The 23,778-nt window shown below is 52.9% G+C and overlaps 7 protein-coding genes across 7 annotated transcripts; 6 read left to right on the plus strand and 1 right to left on the minus strand.

Moving 5' to 3' along the window:
• Nucleotides 1-13: 13 nt before the first annotated feature.
• Nucleotides 14-2,746, plus strand: SGD1 (suppressor of glycerol defect; the record flags this gene model as incomplete). The annotated part of the gene is made up of 1 exon (XM_062947833.1): nt 14-2,746. One exon carries the CDS (start codon nt 14-16, stop codon nt 2,744-2,746), a length of 2,733 nt encoding a protein of 910 aa, XP_062799084.1.
• Nucleotides 2,747-3,603: 857 nt separating this feature from the next.
• On the plus strand, nt 3,604-5,776 carry LPD1 (dihydrolipoamide dehydrogenase precursor; the record flags this gene model as incomplete). The annotated part of the gene is made up of 5 exons (XM_062947834.1): nt 3,604-3,665; nt 3,741-3,793; nt 3,862-3,941; nt 4,023-4,727; nt 4,786-5,776. 5 exons carry the CDS (start codon nt 3,604-3,606, stop codon nt 5,401-5,403), a joined length of 1,518 nt encoding a protein of 505 aa, XP_062799085.1. The 3' UTR covers nt 5,404-5,776.
• A 606-nt stretch (nt 5,777-6,382) lies between these two features.
• On the plus strand, nt 6,383-8,137 carry QC764_505820 (uncharacterized protein; the record flags this gene model as incomplete). The annotated part of the gene is made up of 1 exon (XM_062947835.1): nt 6,383-8,137. One exon carries the CDS (start codon nt 6,383-6,385, stop codon nt 8,135-8,137), a length of 1,755 nt encoding a protein of 584 aa, XP_062799086.1.
• A 1,329-nt stretch (nt 8,138-9,466) lies between these two features.
• QC764_505830 (uncharacterized protein) lies at nt 9,467-11,246 on the plus strand. Its single transcript, XM_062947836.1, has 2 exons — nt 9,467-10,248; nt 10,314-11,246. Exons 1-2 carry the CDS (start codon nt 10,186-10,188, stop codon nt 10,464-10,466), a joined length of 216 nt encoding a protein of 71 aa, XP_062799087.1. The 5' UTR covers nt 9,467-10,185; the 3' UTR covers nt 10,467-11,246.
• A 689-nt stretch (nt 11,247-11,935) lies between these two features.
• On the plus strand, nt 11,936-16,851 carry QC764_505840 (uncharacterized protein). The gene is made up of 8 exons (XM_062947837.1): nt 11,936-12,782; nt 12,961-13,123; nt 13,250-13,417; nt 13,487-14,995; nt 15,150-15,268; nt 15,320-15,399; nt 15,462-15,621; nt 15,677-16,851. The coding sequence occupies exons 1-8, from the start codon at nt 12,715-12,717 to the stop codon at nt 16,089-16,091; spliced, it is 2,682 nt and encodes an 893-aa protein (XP_062799088.1). The 5' UTR covers nt 11,936-12,714; the 3' UTR covers nt 16,092-16,851.
• A 710-nt stretch (nt 16,852-17,561) lies between these two features.
• On the minus strand, nt 17,562-18,626 carry QC764_505850 (uncharacterized protein; the record flags this gene model as incomplete). Its single annotated transcript, XM_062947838.1, has 1 exon — nt 17,562-18,626. One exon carries the CDS (start codon nt 18,624-18,626, stop codon nt 17,562-17,564), a length of 1,065 nt encoding a protein of 354 aa, XP_062799089.1.
• A 326-nt stretch (nt 18,627-18,952) lies between these two features.
• QC764_505860 (uncharacterized protein) lies at nt 18,953-23,597 on the plus strand (the record flags this gene model as incomplete). Its single annotated transcript, XM_062947839.1, has 2 exons — nt 18,953-23,156; nt 23,213-23,597. Exons 1-2 carry the CDS (start codon nt 19,201-19,203, stop codon nt 23,595-23,597), a joined length of 4,341 nt encoding a protein of 1,446 aa, XP_062799090.1. The 5' UTR covers nt 18,953-19,200.
• Between the last annotated feature and the right edge of the window lie 181 nt (nt 23,598-23,778).

Consider the following 23,778-nt stretch of genomic DNA (forward strand, 5'->3'; position numbering starts at 1 on the left):
TGTTCGATAAAAGATGGCTCCTCGTGGACAGGGCACCATTAAGCGGCCAGCGCTGCCGCCGCATCTTCTCAAGGAACTGGGCGCATCAGATAACCATAAACGACGAGACAATCGCACGACAGTTACGTCGAGAAAGGAGCAGCGCAAGGCGGAGCGACAGGGCAAAAGGACTGGAAGATCAGATGCGATTCGGAATCGCCAAGCGCCCGCGCCTCAGCGAAATCAGCCATCATCGTCAAAATCTCAACCCCCGAAGAAGTCTCCCGCGGCGCCTGCGAAAGCCGAACCGAAATCCGCACTGAAGAATAATAAAAGGCCTGAGCCAGACTCTGACGAGGAGGATGAAGATGACTTTGGGGGTTTCGATGATGAAGACGATGAGCTGTCAGATGGCATCCTAAATGAGGACTCGGACGAGGACATGGGTGATGACGGGGAGCACCACGACGACGAAGATTCGCAAGAGGACGATGAAGATGAAGATGAGGAGGAGGACGAGGAGGACGAAGATACCCCACCACCAACAAATAAGAAGCTCTCCAAGACGCTGAAGGATAAATTCGCCGAGGATGATGCCGAGATTGCAGCTCTGGAAAAGAAACTAGGGATGAAGGGCAAGAAGAAGCTGCCACAGTCATTCATCGATGACGGTCTGGGTGAACTTTTGGGAGAGTTAGATGGAAATCTGGAAGATGGGGGCTCAGACAAGCGGAAGCGCAAGGCCGAGGCAGATGAGTGGCTGGCTCAGAAGAGGAGGAAGGCGGAGGCTGCTGCCGCTGCATCGACGCAGAAAAAGCGAGCACAACCAGACTTTGACGAGAGCGAGGATGGGGATAGCGACGAGGACATGGATGATATGGATGAGGATATGGATGGTTTCGGTTGTGAAGGAGATGGTTTGGATGGTGAAGAAGACGAAGAAGGAAGCGATGAGGGTGAGGAGGACGGATTCGATGACTTTGGATCAGAGGATGAGGATATGGAAGAACCACCTGCAAAAAAAGTCCGCGAAAACCCCTATGTTGCTCCAACAACAGGGCAGACGGCAAAATATGTCCCTCCATCACTACGCAAAGCCACAGGTTCGGAATCAGAGCTGGAGGCCCGAGTTCGTCGGCAGACACAAGGCCTTGTCAACAGGATTACTGAAGCGAACCTTTTGACCATTCTCGGCGAAATTGAGAAGCTTTACAGAGACAACGCTCGACAGCACGTCACATCCGCCCTCGTTGATTTACTCCTTATTCAAGTGTGTGATCCCACAAGCTTGCCAGACACACTCCTTATTCTCTCGGCCGGCTTTGCCTCTGCAGCCTACAAAGTGTTTGGAACGGACTTTGGAGCGCAATTGATCCAGGAGGTGGTAGAGCGCTACGACAAGTACTACGAGGAAGCTCAGGAGGCCGCACTTGGTGGGCCAGATGTACCGAAGCAAACATCAAACCTGATAACATTCGTCTCACAGCTGTACAACTTCCAGCTGATCGGCCCAGGCTTGATATTCGACTACATTCGTACCCTTCTGGATAACCTTTCTGAGCTGAATGCTGAACTACTGCTTCGAATTGTGCGGATGTGTGGTACTACCCTCCGCACGGACGACCCAATGGCTCTCAAAGACATTGTCACGTTGATTCCAGGAGCCGTGGCGAAGCATGGCGAAAAGAACCTGACCGTTAGGACCAAGTTCATGATTGAGACCATCACAGATCTCAAAAATAACAAGCTCAAGGCTGGAGCCGGTGCGTCAGCTATTGTTTCGGAGCATACCGCCAAAATGAAGAAGACACTGGGTCAGCTCAAGGCAAGGAAACTAAAGGCAATGGAACCATTACGCATCGGGCTGCAAGATATCCGAGACGCTGACAAGACTGGAAAATGGTGGTTGGTTGGTGCCAGCTGGGCAGGCAAATCCAAGGATAAGAAGGATGCCAAAGAAAAGCCAGCCACTGAAGAGCGAGAAGATGACGACAGTGACGACGAAAGCATCGTGCTAGATGACTTTGAAGAAGGTCCCGATCTTTTGGAACTGGCCAGAGAGCAAGGCATGAATACCGAGGTCCGGCGGTCCATCTTTGTCACCATCTTGTCAGCTCTCGACGTCCAAGACGCCTATATCAGGATTCTCAAACTCCGCCTCAACAAGGAACGCCAAAGGGAGATCGCGACTGTGATCACCAAATGCGTTGGCGCTGAGAAGCACTACAACCCTTACTACACTCTCATCGCCAGAAAGGTTTGCGAGAACATGCGTGAGGTGAAGTGGTCATTCCAGACTTGCCTCTGGAAGATGTTTGGCAGGATGGGTGAAACTGGCTTTGTGGAAGAGGACGAGGAGCTGGAAGAGGAAGAGCTCGAGGAAGAGTTCAGCACCCAAAGGTTAATCAACACGGCCAAGATGGTGGGTTCATTGATTGCGAGTGGGCATATGAGCTTGATCGCCATTAGGCGGCTGAATCTCGCCTATCTGCAAAAGAGGACACGAAACTGGATGGAGATCATGCTCAACACGCTGCTGCTGGAGTGCCAGACAGGTGAGAAGCCTGGGGAAGAGGTTATCACGAAGGTGTTTGCGGCTGTCAACACTGCCCCTGAATTTGCCATTCAGTTGCAGCACTTTTTGAAGAAGGTCACGAGAAAGACGGATCTGACTGCAAGCAAAAAGGAGACAAAGTTGGTGAGGGGAGGGTGCAAGATGGCAGAGGCGGCACTACAAGCCGTCGTAGCAGCCGAAGAGTTGTTGTAATTTTTGACCTGTTCATGAGGTGTTGAATACCAGGATAGAAAAATCAATAATGCCAAACCAGCGGCCATCGGCCTCGGAAACACATAGGTTACCAGTGGTTAACCAGAGTATGAGTGGCTATTCTCGGGGGTATTGAGATGTTTATAAGCCAAGCGAGGAACTCATTGCAACTCTGCTATCAATTCGGTCGATAAAGCTCCGGGGCAAGATGTTGTCATCGAGCATCTCCGTGCCGCTTTCGAATGTCTATGATTAAGCATTCTACGTTCAATTGGGTGACGTTGAGCCAGGTCGCTCCATGTTGATTATGAAACGCTTCGCCTCACGGCCGTCGCTTCTCGACGACAGGATATTTAGACCCGAGCCAGGATGCCGCGAAGAATGTTAGCGGTCATGTGGCTGCACGTCTAACGAGGGTGGCACTTGTTGCGGGATTTGGGCGGGCGGGAACTGGCGGCTTTGTGGAGGATTTGACAACTGACAGGACGCTTCGGGGGGTGGAAACCTAAAAATTAGCGTGCTCCCGGCTGGGCCAAGTCCCGCGAGAACCCTGGGGCCAATCCGGTTTCCGGGCTGAGAGGGGGGCCCACAGGCCTCATGGAACCCTGGAGCCCTGGGGGGAGCAGGTGTGACCCGACGGTTGGACGGAGGTGGTGACCGGGGCGGAATAAGCTGGGGACATTTTTTCATGAATGCCGCCGCCAATTCCCAACAACTCCCATCTGCGACGCCCTGTCTAGTCCCGCTTCCAGGTTGTCGCACTCGAACAAACAACCGCCTTCACACCCTCCACGATCCAGCGCATCCTTACTTTTTCCGTCCTTCTCCTTTGATTTCCCAAGTTAGCACAATCCAAGATGCTGTCACAGAGATTACTACTCGGCCGGACCGCTGTCAGGTCCGCCCTCAAGCCATCAGGGTAAGCCAGCCAGCCAGCCGCCCATGACGACACCGGTACCCTTTCTGCGCTGTTGCTGATCTCTCGCATCTGTAGCTCCCCAATTGCCCTTGCGAGCAGATGGTCCAGGACTTATGCTTCCCAGTCTGGTCAGTACCGACACCCACAAACCCAGGAATCCCGGTATGGTCCCGAGTGGCGCTGACAAGTTGCGCAGAGGAGAAGGATCTTGTCATCATCGGTGGTGGTGTTGCTGGCTATGTTGCCGCCATCAAGGCCGGCCAGGAGGGCATGAAGGTGCGTTGGCAGACGATACACACAGCTCGGCACTGGATCATGCGGGACAGCGGCTAACATGTACTCCCTTCCCACTCACAGGTCGCATGCATCGAGAAGCGCGGAACACTCGGCGGAACCTGCCTCAACGTCGGATGCATCCCATCAAAATCGCTCCTTAACAACTCACATCTGTACCACCAGATCCTCCACGACACAAAACACCGTGGTATCGAGGTCGGTGATGTCAAGCTCAACCTCCAACAGCTCATGAAGGCCAAGGAGACATCCGTCACTGGTCTCACCAAGGGTGTCGAGTTCCTGCTCAAGAAGAACGGCGTTGAGTATATCAAGGGTACCGGCAGCTTCCAGGATGAGCACACCGTCAAGGTCGAGCTCAACGACGGCGGCGAGACCAGCGTCACTGGCAAGAACATCCTCATCGCCACCGGTTCCGAGGTTACCCCCTTCCCCGGCCTCACGATTGACGAGCAGACCGTCATCAGCAGCACTGGCGCCATTGCCCTCGAGAAGGTCCCCGAGAAGCTCGTCGTCATTGGTGGTGGTATCATTGGTCTCGAGATGGCCTCCGTCTGGTCTCGCCTGGGCTCCAAGGTCACCGTTGTCGAGTACCTCGACCAGATCGGCGGTCCCGGTATGGACACCGAGGTTGCCAAGGGCATCCAGAAGATCCTGAAGAAGCAGGGCATCACCTTCAAGACCGGTACCAAGGTCCTTTCCGGCGAGAAGACTGGTGATGAGGTCAAGGTTCAGACCGAGGCTGCCAAGGGCGGCAAGGAGGAGACGGTATGTTTTGATTGTGACTTTGAAGCTGACTAGGTCGGTATGCTGACTTTGATTATAGCTCGATGCTGACGTCGTCCTTGTTGCTATTGGTCGTCGCCCCTATACCGGCGGTCTTGGCCTTGAGAACATCGGCCTCGAGCTCGATGAGCGCGGCCGTGTCATTATCGACGCCGAGTACCGCACCAAGATCCCCCACATTCGCTGCGTCGGCGACGCCACCTTCGGCCCCATGCTTGCGCACAAGGCTGAGGAGGAGGCTGTTGCTGTTGTCGAGTACATCAAGAAGGGCTACGGCCACGTCAACTACGGCTGCATTCCCTCCGTCATGTACACCTTCCCCGAGGTTGCGTGGGTTGGTCAGTCTGAGCAGGACCTCAAGAAGGCCGACATCCCCTACCGCGTCGGCACTTTCCCCTTCAGCGCCAACTCCCGTGCCAAGACCAACCTCGACACTGAGGGGTTCGTCAAGATTCTCGCCGACCCTGAGACCGACCGCCTTCTCGGCATCCACATCATCGGCCCCAACGCTGGTGAGATGATTGCTGAGGGCACTCTTGCGCTCGAGTATGGTGCTTCCAGCGAGGATATTGCGCGCACTTGCCACGCCCACCCTACTCTTTCTGAGGCCTTCAAGGAGGCTGCCATGGCCACCCACGCCAAGGCCATCCATTTCTAAATAAGACAAAGCTTAGGGTGCTGGAAAGGAGGAGGTTTTCTTGTGTATCTGTACTGTAGTTGTGTTTTCCTCATTTCAGGCATTGGTGAATGGACTCAGCCGGGATGGTAAAGGCATTTGAAAGCAGTATTTATAATTTATCCCTGGCCGCTGTTGTTTTGTTTCGTGGTGCCGAGAAGAGAGAAAAGCTTGAGCAGCATGAGGAGCAATTTTGTTTTTAGAGCAACGGCAGGTTGGATGGGAAAGGTTCATGAGGTCTATGGTTTATCTAGCGTCAAAACATAGAAGGTTGATTTCCTGTATGATGGTACTATAATGACCACAGAATACGTCAAGGGGGTTGAAGTCTTATGCAGCATGATAAATAGTGGCATTGACTTGTTCGTTCGTCTTATATGTTGAAGCAACCAAGCAACCCTAACCCTTTCACATATGCATGTCAAAGTTCACGGTGTGTTGTCATTTTCCTTGGCAGGAAGAGAGGAGGAGGCCGACGATCGTACCACATGTGGAAAGTGGGGGGTACACGGGGGATCTCACTGGTCCGATTTCATCCATCTTTCAGGCATCGCCAGTGGGAATTCGAACGACACGCCATTCGATATAGAAACCTCTCCCCTTTCTCTTATCTCATTCTTTTGTCCTTGTAGGCCACCCACGAGCAACCTACGCATGAACGACGAATGATCTGAATCCACTCCAGATCAATTGGAGGATTTGAGCTGGATTGAAAGGGGTTTGAAGGTATTTGGAGTTGGTGTTATTGTTGTTGTTATTGTTGGGACAAGACGACGATCAGGAAAACGTGGATGCACCAGTACCAACTACACCCCCTTGCCTCACACCACCGGATATGGCTATTTTTTGAAGAGAGACGACGCCGGATTTTTACTTTACAAGCCTTGAGGAGCCCAGCTCTCAATTGTTTGTTTGACAAGGGACTCCCTCTATCACTCACTACACGACCACGCTGGCAACCATGGCGAAATTAACCAAGGAACGCACCTACCCGCTGATGAGCCGCCGGGAGATCGAGGCTCAGATTGCTGACGGGAAGCACATGGTTATCGTGGACGGACATGTTCTCAAGGTCGATGCCTTTATGCAGTTTCACCCTGGTGGTGACAAGGCGATGAAGCACATGGTGGGGAGGGATGCTACGGATGAGGTCAATGGGCTTCATTCCCCTGAGGCGAGGGCGATGATGAACAAGTATCGCGTTGGAAGGATCGAAGGAAGGTGGAATAATTTCTTGCCGCCTATTCAAGGTGGTAAATATAGGAAACGGCTTGAGGATGGGGCAATGGAGGTGGAAGAGGAGGATGATTCTGGACGGCTGTCGGCTCCGGCGGTGACGATAACGGCAGACACACCGTCGAGCGAGCTGGAGTCTAGACCACCCTCGCCAGTGTTTGATGTTGACGGTAGTGCTTTGCGGAAGAGACAGGTGAAGGAATCAATGGGGTCGAGTGCTGCGTCGATAACCTCGGCATCGTCGCTAGAGGAGTCTCATGGTGATGGGAGTCTACCTCTCGACGGCATGGCCCACCTCGACATCCTCACACGCAAGGAGATCAAGCTTGACCTGGACAAATACCCGGCTGTTGACCAGGATACCCAAGAGGTCATCGTCGAGAAGTACCGCAAGCTCCACGACCGCATCAAGGCTGATGGGTTGTATGACTGCAACTATTACGCCTACGCCATCGAATGCTCCCGGTACATCACCTTTTTTGGCCTGATGCTGCTGTTCCTCAAGTGGAAGTGGTACATCCCCAGCGCTTTCTTCCTTGGTGTTTTCTGGCATCAGCTTGTCTTTTCCGCCCATGACGCCGGCCACATGGGGATTACGCACAATTTTCAGGTTGATACCATTATCGGGATCATCATTGCGGATTTCTTGGGAGGGCTGTCGTTGGGATGGTGGAAACGCAGTCATAACGTCCACCATATTGTGACAAATTCGCCGGAGCACGACCCCGACATCGAGCACATGCCGTTTTTTGCTATTTCCCACCGTTTTTTGGCGAGTCTGAGGTCGACGTACTACGAACGGATCATGCCGTACGATGCTGCTGCCAAGTTCTTCATTTCGATGCAGCACAACTTGTATTATGTCATCATGCTCTTTGGGAGGTTCAACCTCTACCGGTTGTCGATGGAGTATCTGATCCTCGGGCAGGGGCCGAAAAAGGGGGTGGCGGCCTGGCACCGCTGGTTCGAGTTTGCTGGACAGGTCTTTTTCTGGTATTGGTTTGGGTACGAGCTGCTGTACAAGTCCGTCGATGGCGGTTGGAACAGGTTCTGGTTCGTGATGGTCAGCCACATGGTGACTTGCCCGCTGCATGTGCAGATCACGCTGAGCCACTTCGCCATGTCGACGGCTGATTTGGGGGTGGATGAGAGTTTCCCGCAAAAGATGCTGCGGACGACGATGGATGTGGATTGCCCGACCTGGCTGGACTTCTTTCACGGTGGTCTGCAGTTTCAGGCGATTCACCATTTGTTTCCGAGGATTCCGAGGCATAACCTGAGGAAGACGCAGAGGTTGGTGCAGGAGTTTTGCGATGAGGTCGGGATTCCGTATGCGCTCTTTGGGTTTGTGGATGGGAACAAGGAGGTGATTGGGAGGTTGGGGGAGGTGGCGAGGCAGGCGGCTATTTTGAAGAAGTGTCAGGGGGTTATGATTGGGGAGGGGAGGGTGGAGGGGCATCATCATCATCATCATCACTAAGGGGGGAAGATGAGTAGAAAGGGATGAGGTGTGGGAAGGAGTGTGAGGTTGTATATGGCTGGAAGGTTAGCTGTAGTGATAACCCTCAAAAGTTGACCTTATTCTATAGACTAGGACTTTTGATTCCTCTTGGATAGGTGTGTGAAGAGTGAGGGGACATGAGGCAGTCCTTTTTGGCCCACCGTTAGATCTCTTGCGTGATTCGAACCAAGATCAAGGAATAGTCACGAGACTCTTCCTTCTGCAAGCCAACGAGGAGCCATCCTTTTATAATGAGATCGCCGAGGTCCTTTAGGTCGCCGCTCACAGTGCGTGATAGCCAAGGGACTACTGTGATGGGGGGTTGATGGGGGGGATTCTTGGGTTACAGAAAACGAGCCAGGGCCCTGGATCAGCCCCCCATCTTGCCGCCTCTTGCATGCAGATAATGCAGTAGCTCCAAGGGACACGGACCAAGATCCGCAGAACCCAATCCTACCCTGGTACTTGAGATTCCGACATCATGACCCGTACCCCAATTCTTGCGCGCAAGTTGGCGAGGCAAGCTGTCAGGTAATGGCGTGGTTGGCGGTGGTCGAGTGCCCTGGCTCGCTCTCATTTGGCTGTTTCATCATGGTTCACCGAGATTTAAGAAATTGATGGAGGAAGAGCTGCTGAAGGGGGGCGCTGGTTTCCTTTGCTCCTCTAGGACAGCTACCGTAGCTTCGGTCTCTGGTGATTAATACTCCACTCTTTTGTTTGCTTCTTTTCTTTATTTTTCTGGTTGAACGAATGAGATTCTCCGGTTCTGGTGCCGTGGGCCTTGCTGCATGTTTTCGTTCCCATCATTAAAGCCAACTGATGAGTCGGGGAGCGTGGTCGAGGTCGAACCGGCTGCCGACATTGTGCTCTCGTCAGGTTTACGAACACGGCCTGGGCAGGCACCTAATAAACTAACTGACCAAAAGAAGCAACACCAATGAACAGATTGTCATAAGATGTTTCGCATCTGGGTCGAGTTTGCGAGCTGGGGGGTGAGAGGGAAGTGTGCTCCCAGCAATCCGGAAATACAAGACTTGAAGAATGCACGTCACAGACAGTCTACCCTGTCTTTTTACCTAAGATCCTCCCCGCGGGACTGGGGAGAAACGAGTGTAGGCATGGGTGTGAGTGATAGCGGAGGGCACTAACTACCCTGGTTACAACCGCATCTCGGTCTCCCCCGCCTCTCGCTTCTCACCATCAAACCTCGTAAGCCAAGCAGTCTCAAGTGTAAGAAGTGGTGCCATGTTGGGCCATGCCGGGGCCCTAGTTTATGTTTTCTTTTGAGATAGTTGAGAAAACACAAAAGAAATTGGCTAGATACGTCAGGACAAGACATGGGTTTCACTTTGCTTGTCGATGGTTGCTTCTCGATGGATCGATGCCGGCAGCCTTCCGCCAGTGTCCCCATGTCGTGTCGTGCATAGGCTTTATCCCACTTGTTTTTGCGGGCGTCTCCGATTGTTTATCTCTGCTTGCCCCCAGTTTTTCATTAGCCACTATCCCCGAAGGCAAACCGATTTTGATAGTCCAAGACCACACACACACACACACACACACACACACACACCCGGGCACACACACCATGCCACTTACCTACTCAGATGACCATTGCGATCGTTGCAACTCACTGCTACTGCTGAGGAAGAAGAAGTATATTAAAAAAAGCAATGTGACCGAGGAATTTGGTCAGTCGTGGTACCCTGTATGAATGGGGGATATATCTTTGTGCCCTTCCTCCCTCCCTCCTTCTCTGTCAGGTTTGAAGGATTTTCTTGAGCAAGCAAGCTTGTGAGTTTTATTATACCTACGGTTCTTACCTACTACATACAACGAGACTGTGCTAGCAGTTTAATTGACACTCTCAACGCCGGAAGTCCTAATCACTGCTACATCATCATCATCATCATCCTACCCACCTTACACACCCGCCTACCTACATACAGCCAGCCTTTTCTCCTTTTCAAATCAGCATCACCATTTTTCTTTATCTCACTTCCTCATTACGATTCCGCAAAGTTCTAAAGATGGGTAAGAGAAAGATGGACGAAGCCGCAGCCGAGCGGATCCGAGCAGCAAGAGGTGACAAGGTGGGTGGTAGCCTCTTCCCCATTTCACTCGATGTCATGTAGATGCTCACCATGTCCAACAACAGGACCCCTTCGCCAGACGGGCAGCAACCACGGTGCGGCAAAGCAAGCAGGGCGGCGAATCACCATCGGGCAAGAAAGATGGAAGCAGCAGCAAGGATGGCAAGAGTGAGGGGAGTGGTAGCAAGGGGAGTAGTTCCTCAAATTGGAGGACATAGGTCGATGGAGGGGGTATTGGGAAGAATGTCATGAGACATGACAAGGGGTTGGTGAAAAAACATGATGGGCTAGAATACTGAAGAATTCAAGGTTGCTGCTACTCCGAACATGCTGTTAACGTCTCCTGACAGGGAATGATATGCAGGTTGATGTGAAAGTAGATAAGATCTCTGCAAGATGATCTTACGTTTCCGATGTGTAAGAGTTTTAGTTGCTGGAACAGGTTTATGGCTATGGAAATTTGCACCACACACATCTACATTGACAGCTGGTATCAACCACCCCCACTTGGAGGGAGCTTTCGTTGCGTGGCTACCCCGGAGCCGAGGCATTCTTTAGGAGTATCTGTATGGCTGATTCCTCGTGGAATGTTCGGAGCGTCAGCCTCCCTTGGGCGGCCTCATGCTCGTCCGAACTAGATATGTTGCTGACAACCATGAAACTCGAACGGCATGAGACATTTTCTCGCCCATGAAGAGGCTGGCTGGCTGACTTGGCTGGATAAGTATGATGTCTTAACAACGTGGCCATGACGGGTACAGCTGGTGGATGATAGGTCAAGCTCACAGCGTGTCGTTGCTTCTTTTCTGCCGACTGACCCCCCTGTCAGCCATGTCTCTTCACGCCCCATGTTGTTGGAGGAGGCAAAGAAGCAAATGATGAACACAACGCGTGCCCGATAGCTTCTCTATGTGCTCGTTGAAGAGGAGAAAGTACTGGAGTGTTGTAACGAGAGGTTACAGTAGACTCGAAGAAGGGGTCAGGCTTCTTTTGGTAAGCCGCAAGATGACACCCGACACATGGAAATGGCGTACATCCAGCCCTGGAGTACAACACAGGGTGGAACAACTGAGGACCGGTGAGCAAGCCATCGACCCTTGGCTTATACAAGAATGCACAGAAGCAGAGCGAGGGTGATACCACTACAGCCAGTCCAGCGCCCCTTCCACATGCCCAAGAGCTCGGCATCAGATGCTGTGTCCGAGGCCAACCATAGCACAGCAATGTGCCGGGCACACAGTGCATCGTTGAACCAGCGAGTTGTTCAGGGGACGATCCGATCTCTGAGTGTCAACTCGTGCAGTGGAAGGCTACACCAGTGGAATATGCCATGAGAAACAGAACTGAATACAAGGTAGATATGCATATATAAAAGACTCGTGATACTGGTGCCATGGGTAGTTGCGTAGCGGATCTTCTAGCTATCAATCAGCGTATGGTGGTGGCCTAGTTCAAGAGCAGGAGAAGCAATCATGTCCCAAGTCAAGGAATGACACGTGCCCTAAACAAGGAGAAGATAGGTTGTCAGTGGTTGGTGGTGGTCGAGTATGTCCTCAGACGTGGGATGGGAAAGCCTTCCAACCAAATCATCAGAGGCGGGCATCGTTCCACAACAGTAAAGCTACTGTTCACTGAAGCAACAGACAGTTTGTTTGGAAACCGAGTAGACAAAACAAACACCTCACGTGTGAGGTCCTCGCTGCTCGCCGACCTCATGTAGCGCTGCACTGCAGCGACGGCGAGTACCAAGATTGAAGGGCAGATGGTTGACAGAAACTGTGTTAAGAGCTCCTTACACAAGTGAAGGTTGGGCACAGTGCGAAAGACTGCCTAACCCCATCAACCCCGCCAAACGATTGCAGGCGAATCCCTGTCCACCACGACTGTCACCTTTAACCCTCTTGGGAAACCACAGCCTCCACTCCCCGCCCCTCGAACCCCTTGAAGCAGCACTCGCGGGCAGCATCCCCGTCGAGCCTCCCACCATCCACCTCCAGCAACCAACTTACACCGACCGCACCTCTGTATCGCCCATCTGTCCATCTCGCTATCTTGTCGGCATATTCCACATTTCGAATAGAAAGGAGTCCGGTGTAGTAGTATTGCCTGATACCCCGACAGACCAAACCGCTCTGTTCGACACTCATCAAAGCCCAATCTCAGTCTCCAGTAACGGTCAAAGTTACCCCACGTCAGGAGCGGGAAGCACTCAGAGTGAACGCATTCCGTCATCGAGGCTCGGCTCGGAAGACGCCGAATTCGTCAACCACACAACAGGTCCGTCTCGGCAGACCAAGCTTCCCATTCGGATCCGGACTCCGGGCAGACCATCCGAGTTGTGCTCCCGTGTTCACCACGTGAGTCGGGGAGCCTTCTCGTCAAAGCCCCGCTCCTGGTTCATCTCCCTACAACAGCATGCCCGAGTAGCCAGGCCCCAAAGGAATCCCGTCTTCGAGAACCGGCGTGATGGACCCCACCATCCAGCGCGCCCTGAACGACAAGCTCTATGATAAGCGCAAGGTTGGCGCTCTCGAGTATGTTTTTTTTTTTTTTTTTTTTTTATCTACATCACATTGCATAGACAGCTGCATACCCGGGCCCGCCCAGGCTGCAGGCAAACAGCCCCTTTCCCCTCCACTTTGCCCCTGATTCGATAATGGCTTCCTTCTTATGACAAAGGATGAATGTAACTTACATCAAACTCTCACACAGTCTTGAGCGCGTCATTCGCGAGGTAGTTGCCAAACAGGATAACGCCAGAATTGAGGCCATTCTCGACCAGCTGTGCAACGACTATGCCTACGCTGTCCACCAGCCCCATGCCCGCAACGGTGGGCTGATCGGCCTGGCCGCTGCTGCCATTGCCTTGGGTTCTGTATGTTCTTGTCTTCCCTCCTCTTCTCTGATCTTCCCCTACCGTCACACCATTTGGGTGGCATGACACCTACGTGCTACCGACCTCTTGCTTACCCGTGACCGTCCTTCGGTTTGCTACGAACAGGAACTCGCCAGATACCTTGAGGTCATTGTGCCACCGGTCCTAGCCTGCTTCACAGACCAGGATGCACGAGTCCGATACTATGCCTGCGAGGCCATGTATAACATTGCCAAGGTCGCAAAGGGCGAAATCCTCATCTATTTCAACCACATCTTCGATGCCCTCTGCAAGGTAGGCAGTCTCACTTGTTCTCCTTTTTCCCGCATACCCTTGTCTCACTTTCTCTCTCGACACCTCTAGCTTGGTGCCGACTCGGAACTGTCAGTCAAGAACGGTGCCGAGTTGCTCGATCGTCTCATCAAAGATATCGTCTCAGAATCAGCAGCAACCTACGTTTCCGTCTTGGAGCAGCCGCCGCCATACCAAGAGGACGATAAGGACGTTCTGGATGACACGAATGAACTGCCAACGGCCTTCTCCCTGAAGAGGTTTATACCACTTCTTCGTGACCGCATTTATGCCATCAACCCTTTCACACGGACCTTTCTTGTGGGCTGGATTATTCTCCTGGACTCTATTCCAGACCTGGAGCTTGTCACTTTCCTGCCTGAATTTCTCGGAGGCCTGTTGCGATTTCTGAGTGACCCCAACCGGGACGTTCACGTGGCGACGCAGGGCTGCTTGGACAAGTTCCTCAACGAGATCAAGAGGATCGCCCGCATCAAGAAGGGGATCGCCGAGAGCAAAAAGTCAAAGGGCGAAGGCAAACGGAAAAGAGAGGACTCGGTTGAGAGCGGGAGCATACGCCCCACTCTCGAAGAAGGCGACGAGGTGGATTCCGAAACGGCAGCCGACGACGATGAGCTGGATAGCGAGGATGACTGGGTTCCAGGCCAAGACGTGCAGATCAACCACAAGGCGATTCTGGAGATTCTGACTGCCACACTTGACTCACCGCTGGGTAAGCCGCCCTTCGACAACGGTCGCCAAAAGACTGCTAATCTCACCCCGAATCCAGAAGAAGATGGACTGCTGGAGTCGCTCCGCTGGATTGTCGAATTTCTTGACATCTGCCCGGAGGAGGTACTCCCGTTTACTCCCAAGATTCTAGCTCATCTCTTGCCAGCAATGGCCAGTGGGGTTGAGTCAATTCGCCAGGCTGCCGCCAGGGTCAACACGTCACTGATGGACTATGTCGTCTCACTCTCTGACGATGCTGAGCTCGCAACCATTCCGCACCAGCTGTCTAGGATGCCGCACGGCGATCGCCAGGACGGAACCACAAGCGCCCGGGCATCCCTTTCCAGCTCGAGAGAGCTTGAGATACGAAGTCCCACCCCGGCCACGGGCAAGCCTCTTCCACGGACTCCAACCCTGGGCACGTCTGGCGCTTTGCAACCACAAGCAGATCTTGATTATGCCGCTGCGGTAAACTCACTAACCCTGCTGTTTTTGAACGACCACGAAGCCACCCGTGTCGCTGCCCTCACGTGGCTCATCATGTTGCACCGCAAAGCACCCAGAAAAGTGCTGGCGTTTAACGATGGCACCTTCCCTGCACTTCTCAAGACACTCTCTGACCCAGCCGAAGCAGTCGTCACCAAAGATTTGCAACTACTTTCACAGATATCAAGGAATAGCGAAGACGACTATTTCACCAATTTTATGGTAAACTTGCTGCAGCTGTTCTCAACGGACCGGAAGCTGCTCGAGACAAGAGGAAACCTGATAATTCGCCAGCTTTGTACCAGCCTCAGCGCGGAACGGATATACCGGACGCTTGCGGACTGTATCGAGAAGGAAGAGGATGTGGAGTTTGCTAGTATCATGGTCCAGAACTTGAACAACAACTTGATCACGGCACCAGAGTTGGCAGAACTGAGGAAGCGGTTGAGGAATCTGGAGACGAAGGTTTGTGCCGAATTTGTTGAATGCGTCGAGAAGCTACTAACTATGACTACAGGATGGACAAACATTCTTCGTGGCGCTCTTTCGATCGTGGTGCTATAACGCTGTGGCAACGTTCTCGCTTTGTCTATTGGCGCAGGCGTATGAGCAGGCATATAACCTCTTACAAATCTTGTATGCTTCTCCCTCTGCGCAGTGAAAGTGTGTCTACTAACCTTACAACAGTGCCGAGCTTGAAATGACAGTCAACATCCTCATTCAGATTGACAAGTTGGTGCAGCTCCTGGAGTCGCCGGTCTTTACATGTATGTCTGATCTTCCCTCAGCGTGTGGAATGGTAAATGGTGCTGACAGTTTGCCCAAACAGACCTTCGTCTCCAGCTTTTGGAGCCAGAGAAATACCCGCATCTGTACAAGTGCTTGTATGGCCTTCTTATGCTTCTTCCGCAATCATCGGCCTTTGCGGCTCTCAAAAACCGGTTGAACAGTGTTAGTTCCATTGGGTATCTGCATATTGCGCCGAGACCGTACGTCCCACCTCATGCCTGTTGACAGTATCACTTACTAACATGATGTTTGCAGCAACGCAACAACACCGTCGGTGCCCTCATTTGATCGCCCCAACCGATTGAAGGGCCGGGAAGAAGGCATCATCCGTTGGGCTGAGCTCTTGGAGAAGTTCCGGACGGTGCAAGAAAGGGCAAGGCGTCTACAAAGGCTGGGCGCAGACACGGATGATTCTCCGTTTGGAGTAGGAGATCTTAGGATAGGTGGGGGCGATGGAACCGGGGACATGAAGCCGGCGACAGGAAGAGAAGGCGGCGGGACAGGCCCTCCTCGGAATGCAGGAGGGGGCGGTAGGGACTCTCCGGCCGGCGGAACGAATAACGCGAACTCGGCACCGTCGAAACCGGAACCGCCGCCAAAGACCAGGACTGGACTAGGGAGACAGCTGGGGAGGTTTGGGGTGGCTGGGCGAGGCAAGCGGAACCCCTGATCCGAATCTCTTGTTGCAAGTTGTTTGCCCCGCATCAACACCCAGCACTACCTGCCTGTCCTTTTGGAACCCATTTTTGGTTGTCAATTTTGTTCTGAAGCGAGCAGGCGAGCGCGCGAGTTTGGTTGATGGCTTTGACTGCTTGGTGCTTGATTTACATGATTTTTTGGTTTTGGGGTTTATTGTTTTTTTATTGCATAGCAAAGTTGGCCTCGTTTTGTTTACTTTATATCATGCATGCCTTGGTTTGGCTTTTTTTTTTTCTTTTTTTTTTTGGTCCCCTCCTATACTTGGTCCGTCCTGCCTTTTTGCTTGCTCAGTGCCACACAACAAAAGAAGACAAAAACATTGAGTGACCAAAGCTCAAGTGATGATATTCTTCTAACAGGTACAATCTATCTCTAGACCATCTACCAACAACGCAAACAACCCAGTCCCAAGTGACCCAACCCGCCAGACCCCCATCATCACAGCAACCGGATGCTAGTCAAGAAGAGCGCAGTCATCGTCGGACAGCGATTGAACAGAAACACGATTACAAACGCTCGCAAAGCCAGACCCGAGCCCGTAGTCAGACTCGTCAGCCGCCGAATGCGCTACCTGTACAGCAAGCACGGAATCAGAGCCGGACGCGTGAATCGGCTGTTCAGAGCGGCGGCGGAGGAGGAGGAGGGAGTTCAAGCAGGAGCTTGAGCCTGACGCGCCACCCGACGGTCAGGAGCCAGAGCCAAGGGGGTACGACGAGGAGTTACAACCAGCATAACCTCGGGAGGAAGGCGAGTCAGTTTTACAGTCAGGGGGTTGGGGAGGCGGGCGTGGGGATCAAGGAGGAGAAGGAGATGGAGGAGAGGGAAAAGGGGGAGGAGGAGGTTGAGGCTGGGGCGAGGAAGGGTAGTCTTGTGAGTGGTAATGGAGGAGAGGAGGGGGATGTTGGGAGGAAGAGCAGTCTTGCGAGTAGTACTAACGCTGGGAAGAGTGGTGAGGGGGTCAAGACGGATAATGGTGTTGATGGGGTTGTTGAGGAGGGCGGGAGGAGGACGGTGAGTACGGCTAGTTCCAGTGGGGGTAAGGAGAGGGGGAGTATCAGGTGGGCGGTGAAGGATAGTAATGGGAAGGAGATTGAAGGGGGTAAAAATGGGGTTAAAGAGGGGAAGAATGATGATGTGGGGAAGAATGTCAAGAGTGCTAATGGGATATCAGTTGGGAGTGTCAGGGGGAGGAATAGTGCCGAGGTGGTAAAGGATGTCACTGGAGATGGCAAAGCTGCCAAGAATGGCACAGGGGCTGTTGCTGCGGAAGGAAAAAGCGGAGAAAAACCCGAGAATGGAAAGGGAGACACATAAATCTGAGAATCAATGATGGGATTTTGGTGCACATGGAGGGTCGTCGTCGCAGTGTCGAATAGTTATGAGACGTTGAAATAGAGTTGAATTTTGGCCGACAAAGGCATTCAATAATGCCAATCTCGTATCACCTCCTCCCAATTGTTCCGCTCCTCCCCTTCTTTGGCGTCTCTCTTTCCACCAACCCTTCAAACACACTATCCCTCCTCTCCGTCACCCTCGTCAACTCAATCCTCAGATTCTCCAACTCTTCCCTCGCAGCGTCAATATCATGTGGCAATCCAGCAAACACAGCCAGCTGGGCATCTAATTCCTTCTTCTGCTGCAACAACCCCAGATACGCCTGCTCTTGGACGTGAATCTCCTGAATGCTTACACTCTGATCTCTATCAGCGGATGGATTGGGGGATGCATGCGCAGACAGTTCCTGAACACGGGCCGCAAGGGTCTTGATCCGGCGCTGAGCAGCCAGGTTTGACTTTGCGAGCGAGGGATGGGGGTGGTAGCCCTCGCTTTTCTTGGTGGTTGTGTTGCTGTTGTCGTCAAGGTTATTATTGTTGTTTTCTTCTTCCGAATGTGACGACGATGGTCGAGGGCGGGCGTCGATTTCGGATGATAACTTTGAGAGCGCCTCTGACTCGGAGGAGATGTACGAAGTCAAGACGTCGATTCTGGCGAGGGTTTGTTCTAGCTCTGCCAGTTGAGATTGGAGGGACAAGAGCTCTGATGCTAAAGAGACTGGGTTGGGGGAGGAGGAGGAGTTGAGTTGGAGGGAGAGTTGGGCGAGGGAGGTTAGGGCTGTTGAGCCTTCACGAGTGAGTGAGTCCTCGAGAGACGTGAGAATGGATTCACGGCTTGTGGTGAGGAGGTCGTCTTTGGGTTGGTGTTTTTGGAGTTGGGCGAGGGTCTCGGACTCGAAACGGAGAAGCAAAGCACGCTCCTCGTCTGCGGCTTCGTTGGCAGCAGCGAGGGCCAAGAGGGCTTTGAGAGTGTCGGCATTGCGCTCGAATGGTGGAGGGGGGCGGTTGGAGGGGAATTTGCGGGCGAGCCAGGTGTCGATGTATGACCAGTCTTTGGCTGCGGAGGCGGCTGCGCGGGCGACGGATGGTGAGAAGATGGCGGTGTTGTTCAGGAGGTGAGCCATTGTGTAAGTGAGTGTGAGATGAGCTGTGAGCGGGGAATGTGTGATCATTTGGTGTGTGTCAAACTTCTATGATGGGTTTGATGGTTTCAGAAATATGCAGTCTTGAAAGTCATAGAACCAGACGATTCATGATTTTAAATGTTTCATCTCATCCCATGTGGTGAGCTTGAAAGGTGTCGTTGATGGGAGCCAAGACACCGGCAGGCGTTAGGTGGGCTTGGTGGGCTGGTGGGGCGCTTCTTGCCGGCTTTGACATACCCACTATCACGAGAAGCTTCTGATTGGCTGGTAACTGCTAAAGTAAACAAACTCCGGAGGTTCCTTGCAGGGGTGCTTCCCGACACGTCCAAAGATAATTCTGGACGCGACTGCCTCACAAGCCCATGCGCGTGCCTTGCTCTTAATCGACAATTCCTCGGACTCCAGCCTGCTGCTGTCCTCCGTTCTCAGCATTTTGCCTTAACTTTTTTTGTTCATTGCGCAGCATTTACCACCCATGACGGCGACGGCCTGACAGCAGCATTTATTGTTGTTTTTGTGTGTTTTTTTTGGCCATTTCATTCTCCACAGCAGCCCCGAGACTTTGTGATCGATAATCCATTTGATTTACCCCCCCATCGCCATGGTGCAGCCAGGCATTGGCGGTCTGGACACGCCACGGACCAACATTGGAGACGCGACATACCTTGGACGCCAGCCAGACTTTGACCTTTCCCAAGAACTGTCAGATTTCCAGTCACCATCCAAAGACGCGAATTTATTACAACAGCTCCGTAATGGCGGCCGACCGACCCTCAAGACCCCGCGCGGTGGTCGAGGTCCTCTGAGGGATCGACAAAACCTCCCCGGCTTTGGAGGCAACGAGTTCACCCCCCTCCTCAAGTCTGCGACCCGAAACAGTGCCAGAAGATATGGCGCTGGCAAGGAAAATGGGCTGGGCCGGGCCTCGACTCTCAACTTTCTCAACAGAATCGACGAAGATATGACGCCTCTGCACGCCGGCGAGACTAGCATTTACCTTGGCTCTCGGAACACGTCGTCGATCGAACACACGCCTCTCCCCGAAGTGGACAGTAGTAGTGTTGCATCCACTCCGCTGGTCATGAGGCGGCGCGACAACAGTGGCAAGGGCCCACTCGAAGACGGCAACCAGCTCTCGTTGCGTGAGCAAGAAAACGTGATCGACAGAATAGAAAAGGAGAACTTTGGCCTCAAGCTCAAGATTCACTTTTTGGAGGAGGCGTTGCGCAAGGCCGGGCCGGGATTCAGCGAAGCCGCTCTCAAGGAGAACACGGAGCTCAAAGTCGACAAGGTCACCATGCAACGAGAGCTCCAACGGTACAAGAAACATCTTACTTCAGCCGAGAAGGACCTCGAGACATACCGACAACAGATTGTCGAGGTACAAGAAAAAGCAAAAAAGAAGTACGCCATCGAGGATCAAGGTGCCGAGCTGGAGCGACTTAGGCAGGCGCTGGAAGACAAGGAGACCGAGGTGGGTAAACTTCAGAGGCGGATAGAGGAGGAACAAAAGGAGCAGGACAAGCTAGGGAATTTGCAGGACGAAATCACCGACCTTGAACATGACCTTCGAAGAAAAGACGACGTCATTACACAGCAGGAGGACGAGATTGAGGATTTGAAAGACAAGGTGACCGAGTTTGAGGAGAAGCTTAAGGAGGCACAACGGCGTATGCTGGAGATGGAGGAAAAGGCAAAAGACTCGGACCGTCTTCACGAGGCCAAGGACACCATCGAGGATCTAGAACACAACGTACGGCGGCTGGAACAGCAAGTCGATGATATGAAGGACAAACTTCAGGACGCAGTGGCCGAAAAAGAACGAGCCGAGAATGACCTGGAGGAGCTGCAAGAAGAAATGGCAGACAAGTCTGTAGTAACCAAGGGTCTCTCTCGTCAAGTGGAAGAAAAGGTGTCGCGCCTGCAGGCTGAAGTCGACAAAGCTCGACAGGAGTGCGCCGTCGTGGCGGAGGAACGTGAGGTTCAGCAAAGGGAGATGGAGACCCTGCGGGCAAAGCTCAAGGAGGCTCGTGAGGAGCGCGATTCTGCTGAACGTCTTCGTCTAGCCATCGAGGGCCAGTTGAACGAGGAGCAGGGCTCACAACGAAAAGAGTTTGATGAACTCCGGATGCAGCTCAAATCGGCACGACAGGAGCGAGACGATGCCGAGCGAATCCGCCTATCTCTTGAGGCGAAGCTGGACCAGGCACAGGCCGACCTCAACATGCGCGCCGACGAAAAGAATCTCCTTCAGACCCGTCATGATGCCCTGACCAATGAATCTGTTTCTCTCCTAGGGGAAGTCCAAAGTCTCCAAAAAGCGGTGGAGGAGCTCGAGGAAAGTTTGGAACGGGAACAGCAGCATGCTCTTAACATGGAGCGCGATATCCAGAGCCAGTATAAGGACGAAATCGACCGCTTGAACGATGAGATCTCCGACCTCCAGGCCGAATGCCGCGAAAAGGATAACCTGTACGACAATGACAGCGAAAAATGGGAAACGGAGCGTCATCAACTCCAGGCAGAAAAACAGCGGGCCGAGGAGCGGGCTGCTGGTCTCCAGAAGACCATCGACAAGCTACGGGACACCGAGGGTGCTTTGTCGAGCAAAGAGTCAAAGCTTCAAGAAGCTCTACAAAGCGAGACAGAACGCCACAAGAAAGATGAGCTGCTTTTGAAGGTGCAGATTGAACAGCTCCGTTCAGACCTCAATGCCAGACAGTCCATGCTGGAGGAGCTTCGCCACGAACTATCTGCTGTCAAGGATGAGCTCCGGCAATCTCAGTTGGATTGCCAAGCACAGCAGGAAAAGATAGAAGCACTCGAGGATGAGGTTGAAGTTTTGCAGGCCACCATCGATGAAGAGTCGGAGAGGGCACGCGTCGAACTGGAACAACACCAAGATGAATGTGATCAACTAAGGCACGAGATCAACTTGCTCCAGATAAAGGCCGATTCCGCTCAGGCATCTTCCGCCGCGACCCGAGAGTCTACAAAGCAGACAAATGACAATGTGGCACGCCTCAAGTTCCAGCTTGCCGATGCTACGGAGAAGGTATCCCAGCTCACAAAGGAGCGGAGGACCCTTCAGGAGCGTTCTACAACTCTGGACGCCGAGCTCCGATCTGTCCGGGCGGCTCTTGAGGAGACGAGAGCGGAGCGTGATGAATTGGAGGCCCAAATCAACGGTCTCAAAGGGCAACATGGTGCAGACACTTTCAAGATCGACCAAGAGAGACTGGACCTCCGTGTCACCAGGACAAAGTTGGAAGCCGAATTACGCCGCTTGAAAGAGGAAAACAAGGTCTTGGCAGAGCGGAAGCAAGAGGTGGAAAGATCTTTGGAAAGTGAGATTGAGAAGGCTGCAGCTGAGGAGGATCGCCTTGGAGATGAGATCCGCCAACTGCAGGCCAAGCTACGTCAGTCTACAGACAGCCAGGAGCTTGCTAGCCTTCGCCGAACCATCCGTGAGATGGAGCGCCGTGTACAAGACTACGAAACCCAGCTTGCCGCTCCACAGTTGCCAGCTCAGGGACTTGATGGCAACAGTGAATTCTCGTTCCTCCAAAAAGAGCTCTCGGCAGCAAGGAAGAAGGAAATTGAGCAGCTCAAGTCGGAGGCCTCGCAAAAGGACACCATCAAGTCACTCAAGCGGCAAATCTCCGAACTAGAACGGAAGGCTCATGAAGCAGAGATCAAAAGGTTTGCCTCTTCGCCATCTTCACAGGGCGGTTCCGCCCAGAAGAGTGAGATATCAGAACTCCGTCACCAACTCTCCACGGCCGCTCAGTCAGTACACGATCTCAAGAAAGCTCTGCGAGAAGCCGAACGCAAGGCCGAGGCCTCTGCTCGTGAGCTAGAGACCCAGCTTGAAGAGATCGAAGACGAGAAACTTCTCCTTGAGCAAGCGCTTGATGACGCCCAACTCGCCGCGGAAGAGTCGGCTGCTGCCCATGAAGAAGCCCTCAAGAAGCACAAGGCCAAGATGGAGAGATACAAGAGTGAACGTGATCAACTGGCCGCTGCCATTCGTGAGCAGCAGCACTTGAACGGCAATGACACCAACCACAGCGAAATGTCTCTTGAGGAGCGCCGTGACTTGCACAAGATGCTCCGCGAGTCTCAGCTCACTGCCGACAAGCTTGATCGCGAATTGCGCGAGCACCGTGAGGCGTTGGATGAGCTTGTGGATATTAAGATCTCACTGCGGAAGAAGCTACAACGGGCAAGGAATGAGAGGGCGGCCTACAGAACCAGCGCCGAGAAGCTCCAGAAGGATTTTAAGAAGCTTCAGGCGGAAAAGGACAAGGCTGTGGCGGAAGCAATGGCGGCTACCGAGGAGCGTGCTCTGGTTCGCGTTACTAAGGGTAGTGTGGACACTGACGCAATCATCAGAGCCGCCGAAGCTGCGGAGAGGAGGCATGAGAAGGAAATCAGGGGCATGGTCATGCAGATGGAGTGGCTCAAAGCCTGCTGGGACCGGGAGGCCAAGCTGAGGAAGGATGCGGCGTTTGCAAAGAAGTATCTGCTCCTGGAGGTGCAGATCAGGGATGCTTGGTACGTTTCCCCTCTGCTTGCTTTCTCACTGACGAATAATGCTAACAGCAAAACAGCAACAAGGCTGACTTGGCGATCATCAACCGGATACGGGCTGAGCTTAACCCTTCGAATCGTAATGCTCTTTCCCAGCTGAGCTCTGTTAGACGGTCGTCAGGCCAATCACACCTGCCAAACGGTGACAGCAATGCCATGGTTCTTTACAAGCAACCAAAACCACCAGCAACAAGGCTGAAACGGGCTCTCACCGCTGTCAGATTCATAGTGCGGATGCAGATGGGTGCCAAGGATTGGCAGAAGCATGAGAAGGTCCGACAGAGGCTGGCAGACTGTGTCGAGGAGATGCAGAGAGAAGAGAGGATAAGGAAGATGAGGGATCAATGGAGGAAGCAGGTCAAGAAGACTACGAGTAGCCCGGCTGGTAAGGCTGTGCTGGGGTAGACTGCAGTTTTACTGTTTGGCTGTGAAGGGCAGGGTGGGGGGTTAAAAGTCGTTATGTTTATTTCATGTTTGGTTTTACGGTGGCCTTGATGGAGCAAACGGATGGAATTCTTTTATACTTTCTTATACATCATCGATGGAGTACTGGATGGTTACTCTGCTACGGTTTTACGGGCTTGCA

The sequence above is a fragment of the Podospora pseudoanserina genome, chromosome 5 (genome assembly GCF_035222485.1).
Source record: "Podospora pseudoanserina strain CBS 124.78 chromosome 5, whole genome shotgun sequence".
In the NCBI taxonomy this organism is placed as follows: domain Eukaryota; kingdom Fungi; phylum Ascomycota; class Sordariomycetes; order Sordariales; family Podosporaceae; genus Podospora; species Podospora pseudoanserina.

What these genes read in the sequence shown, in the direction of transcription:
- QC764_505830 (XM_062947836.1), top strand. Translation starts at nt 10,186, where the DNA reads ATGGGTAAGAGAAAGATGGACGAAGCCGCAGCCGAGCGGATCCGAGCA. An exon ending in GAGCAGCAAGAGGTGACAAG is followed by an intron (nt 10,249 to 10,313) that starts GTGGGTGGTAGC and finishes GTCCAACAACAG; the next exon opens with GACCCCTTCGCCAGACGGGC.
- QC764_505840 (XM_062947837.1), top strand. Translation starts at nt 12,715, where the DNA reads ATGGACCCCACCATCCAGCGCGCCCTGAACGACAAGCTCTATGATAAG. An exon ending in TCTTCGATGCCCTCTGCAAG is followed by an intron (nt 13,418 to 13,486) that starts GTAGGCAGTCTC and finishes CGACACCTCTAG; the next exon opens with CTTGGTGCCGACTCGGAACT. An exon ending in GGAGTCGCCGGTCTTTACAT is followed by an intron (nt 15,400 to 15,461) that starts GTATGTCTGATC and finishes TTGCCCAAACAG; the next exon opens with ACCTTCGTCTCCAGCTTTTG.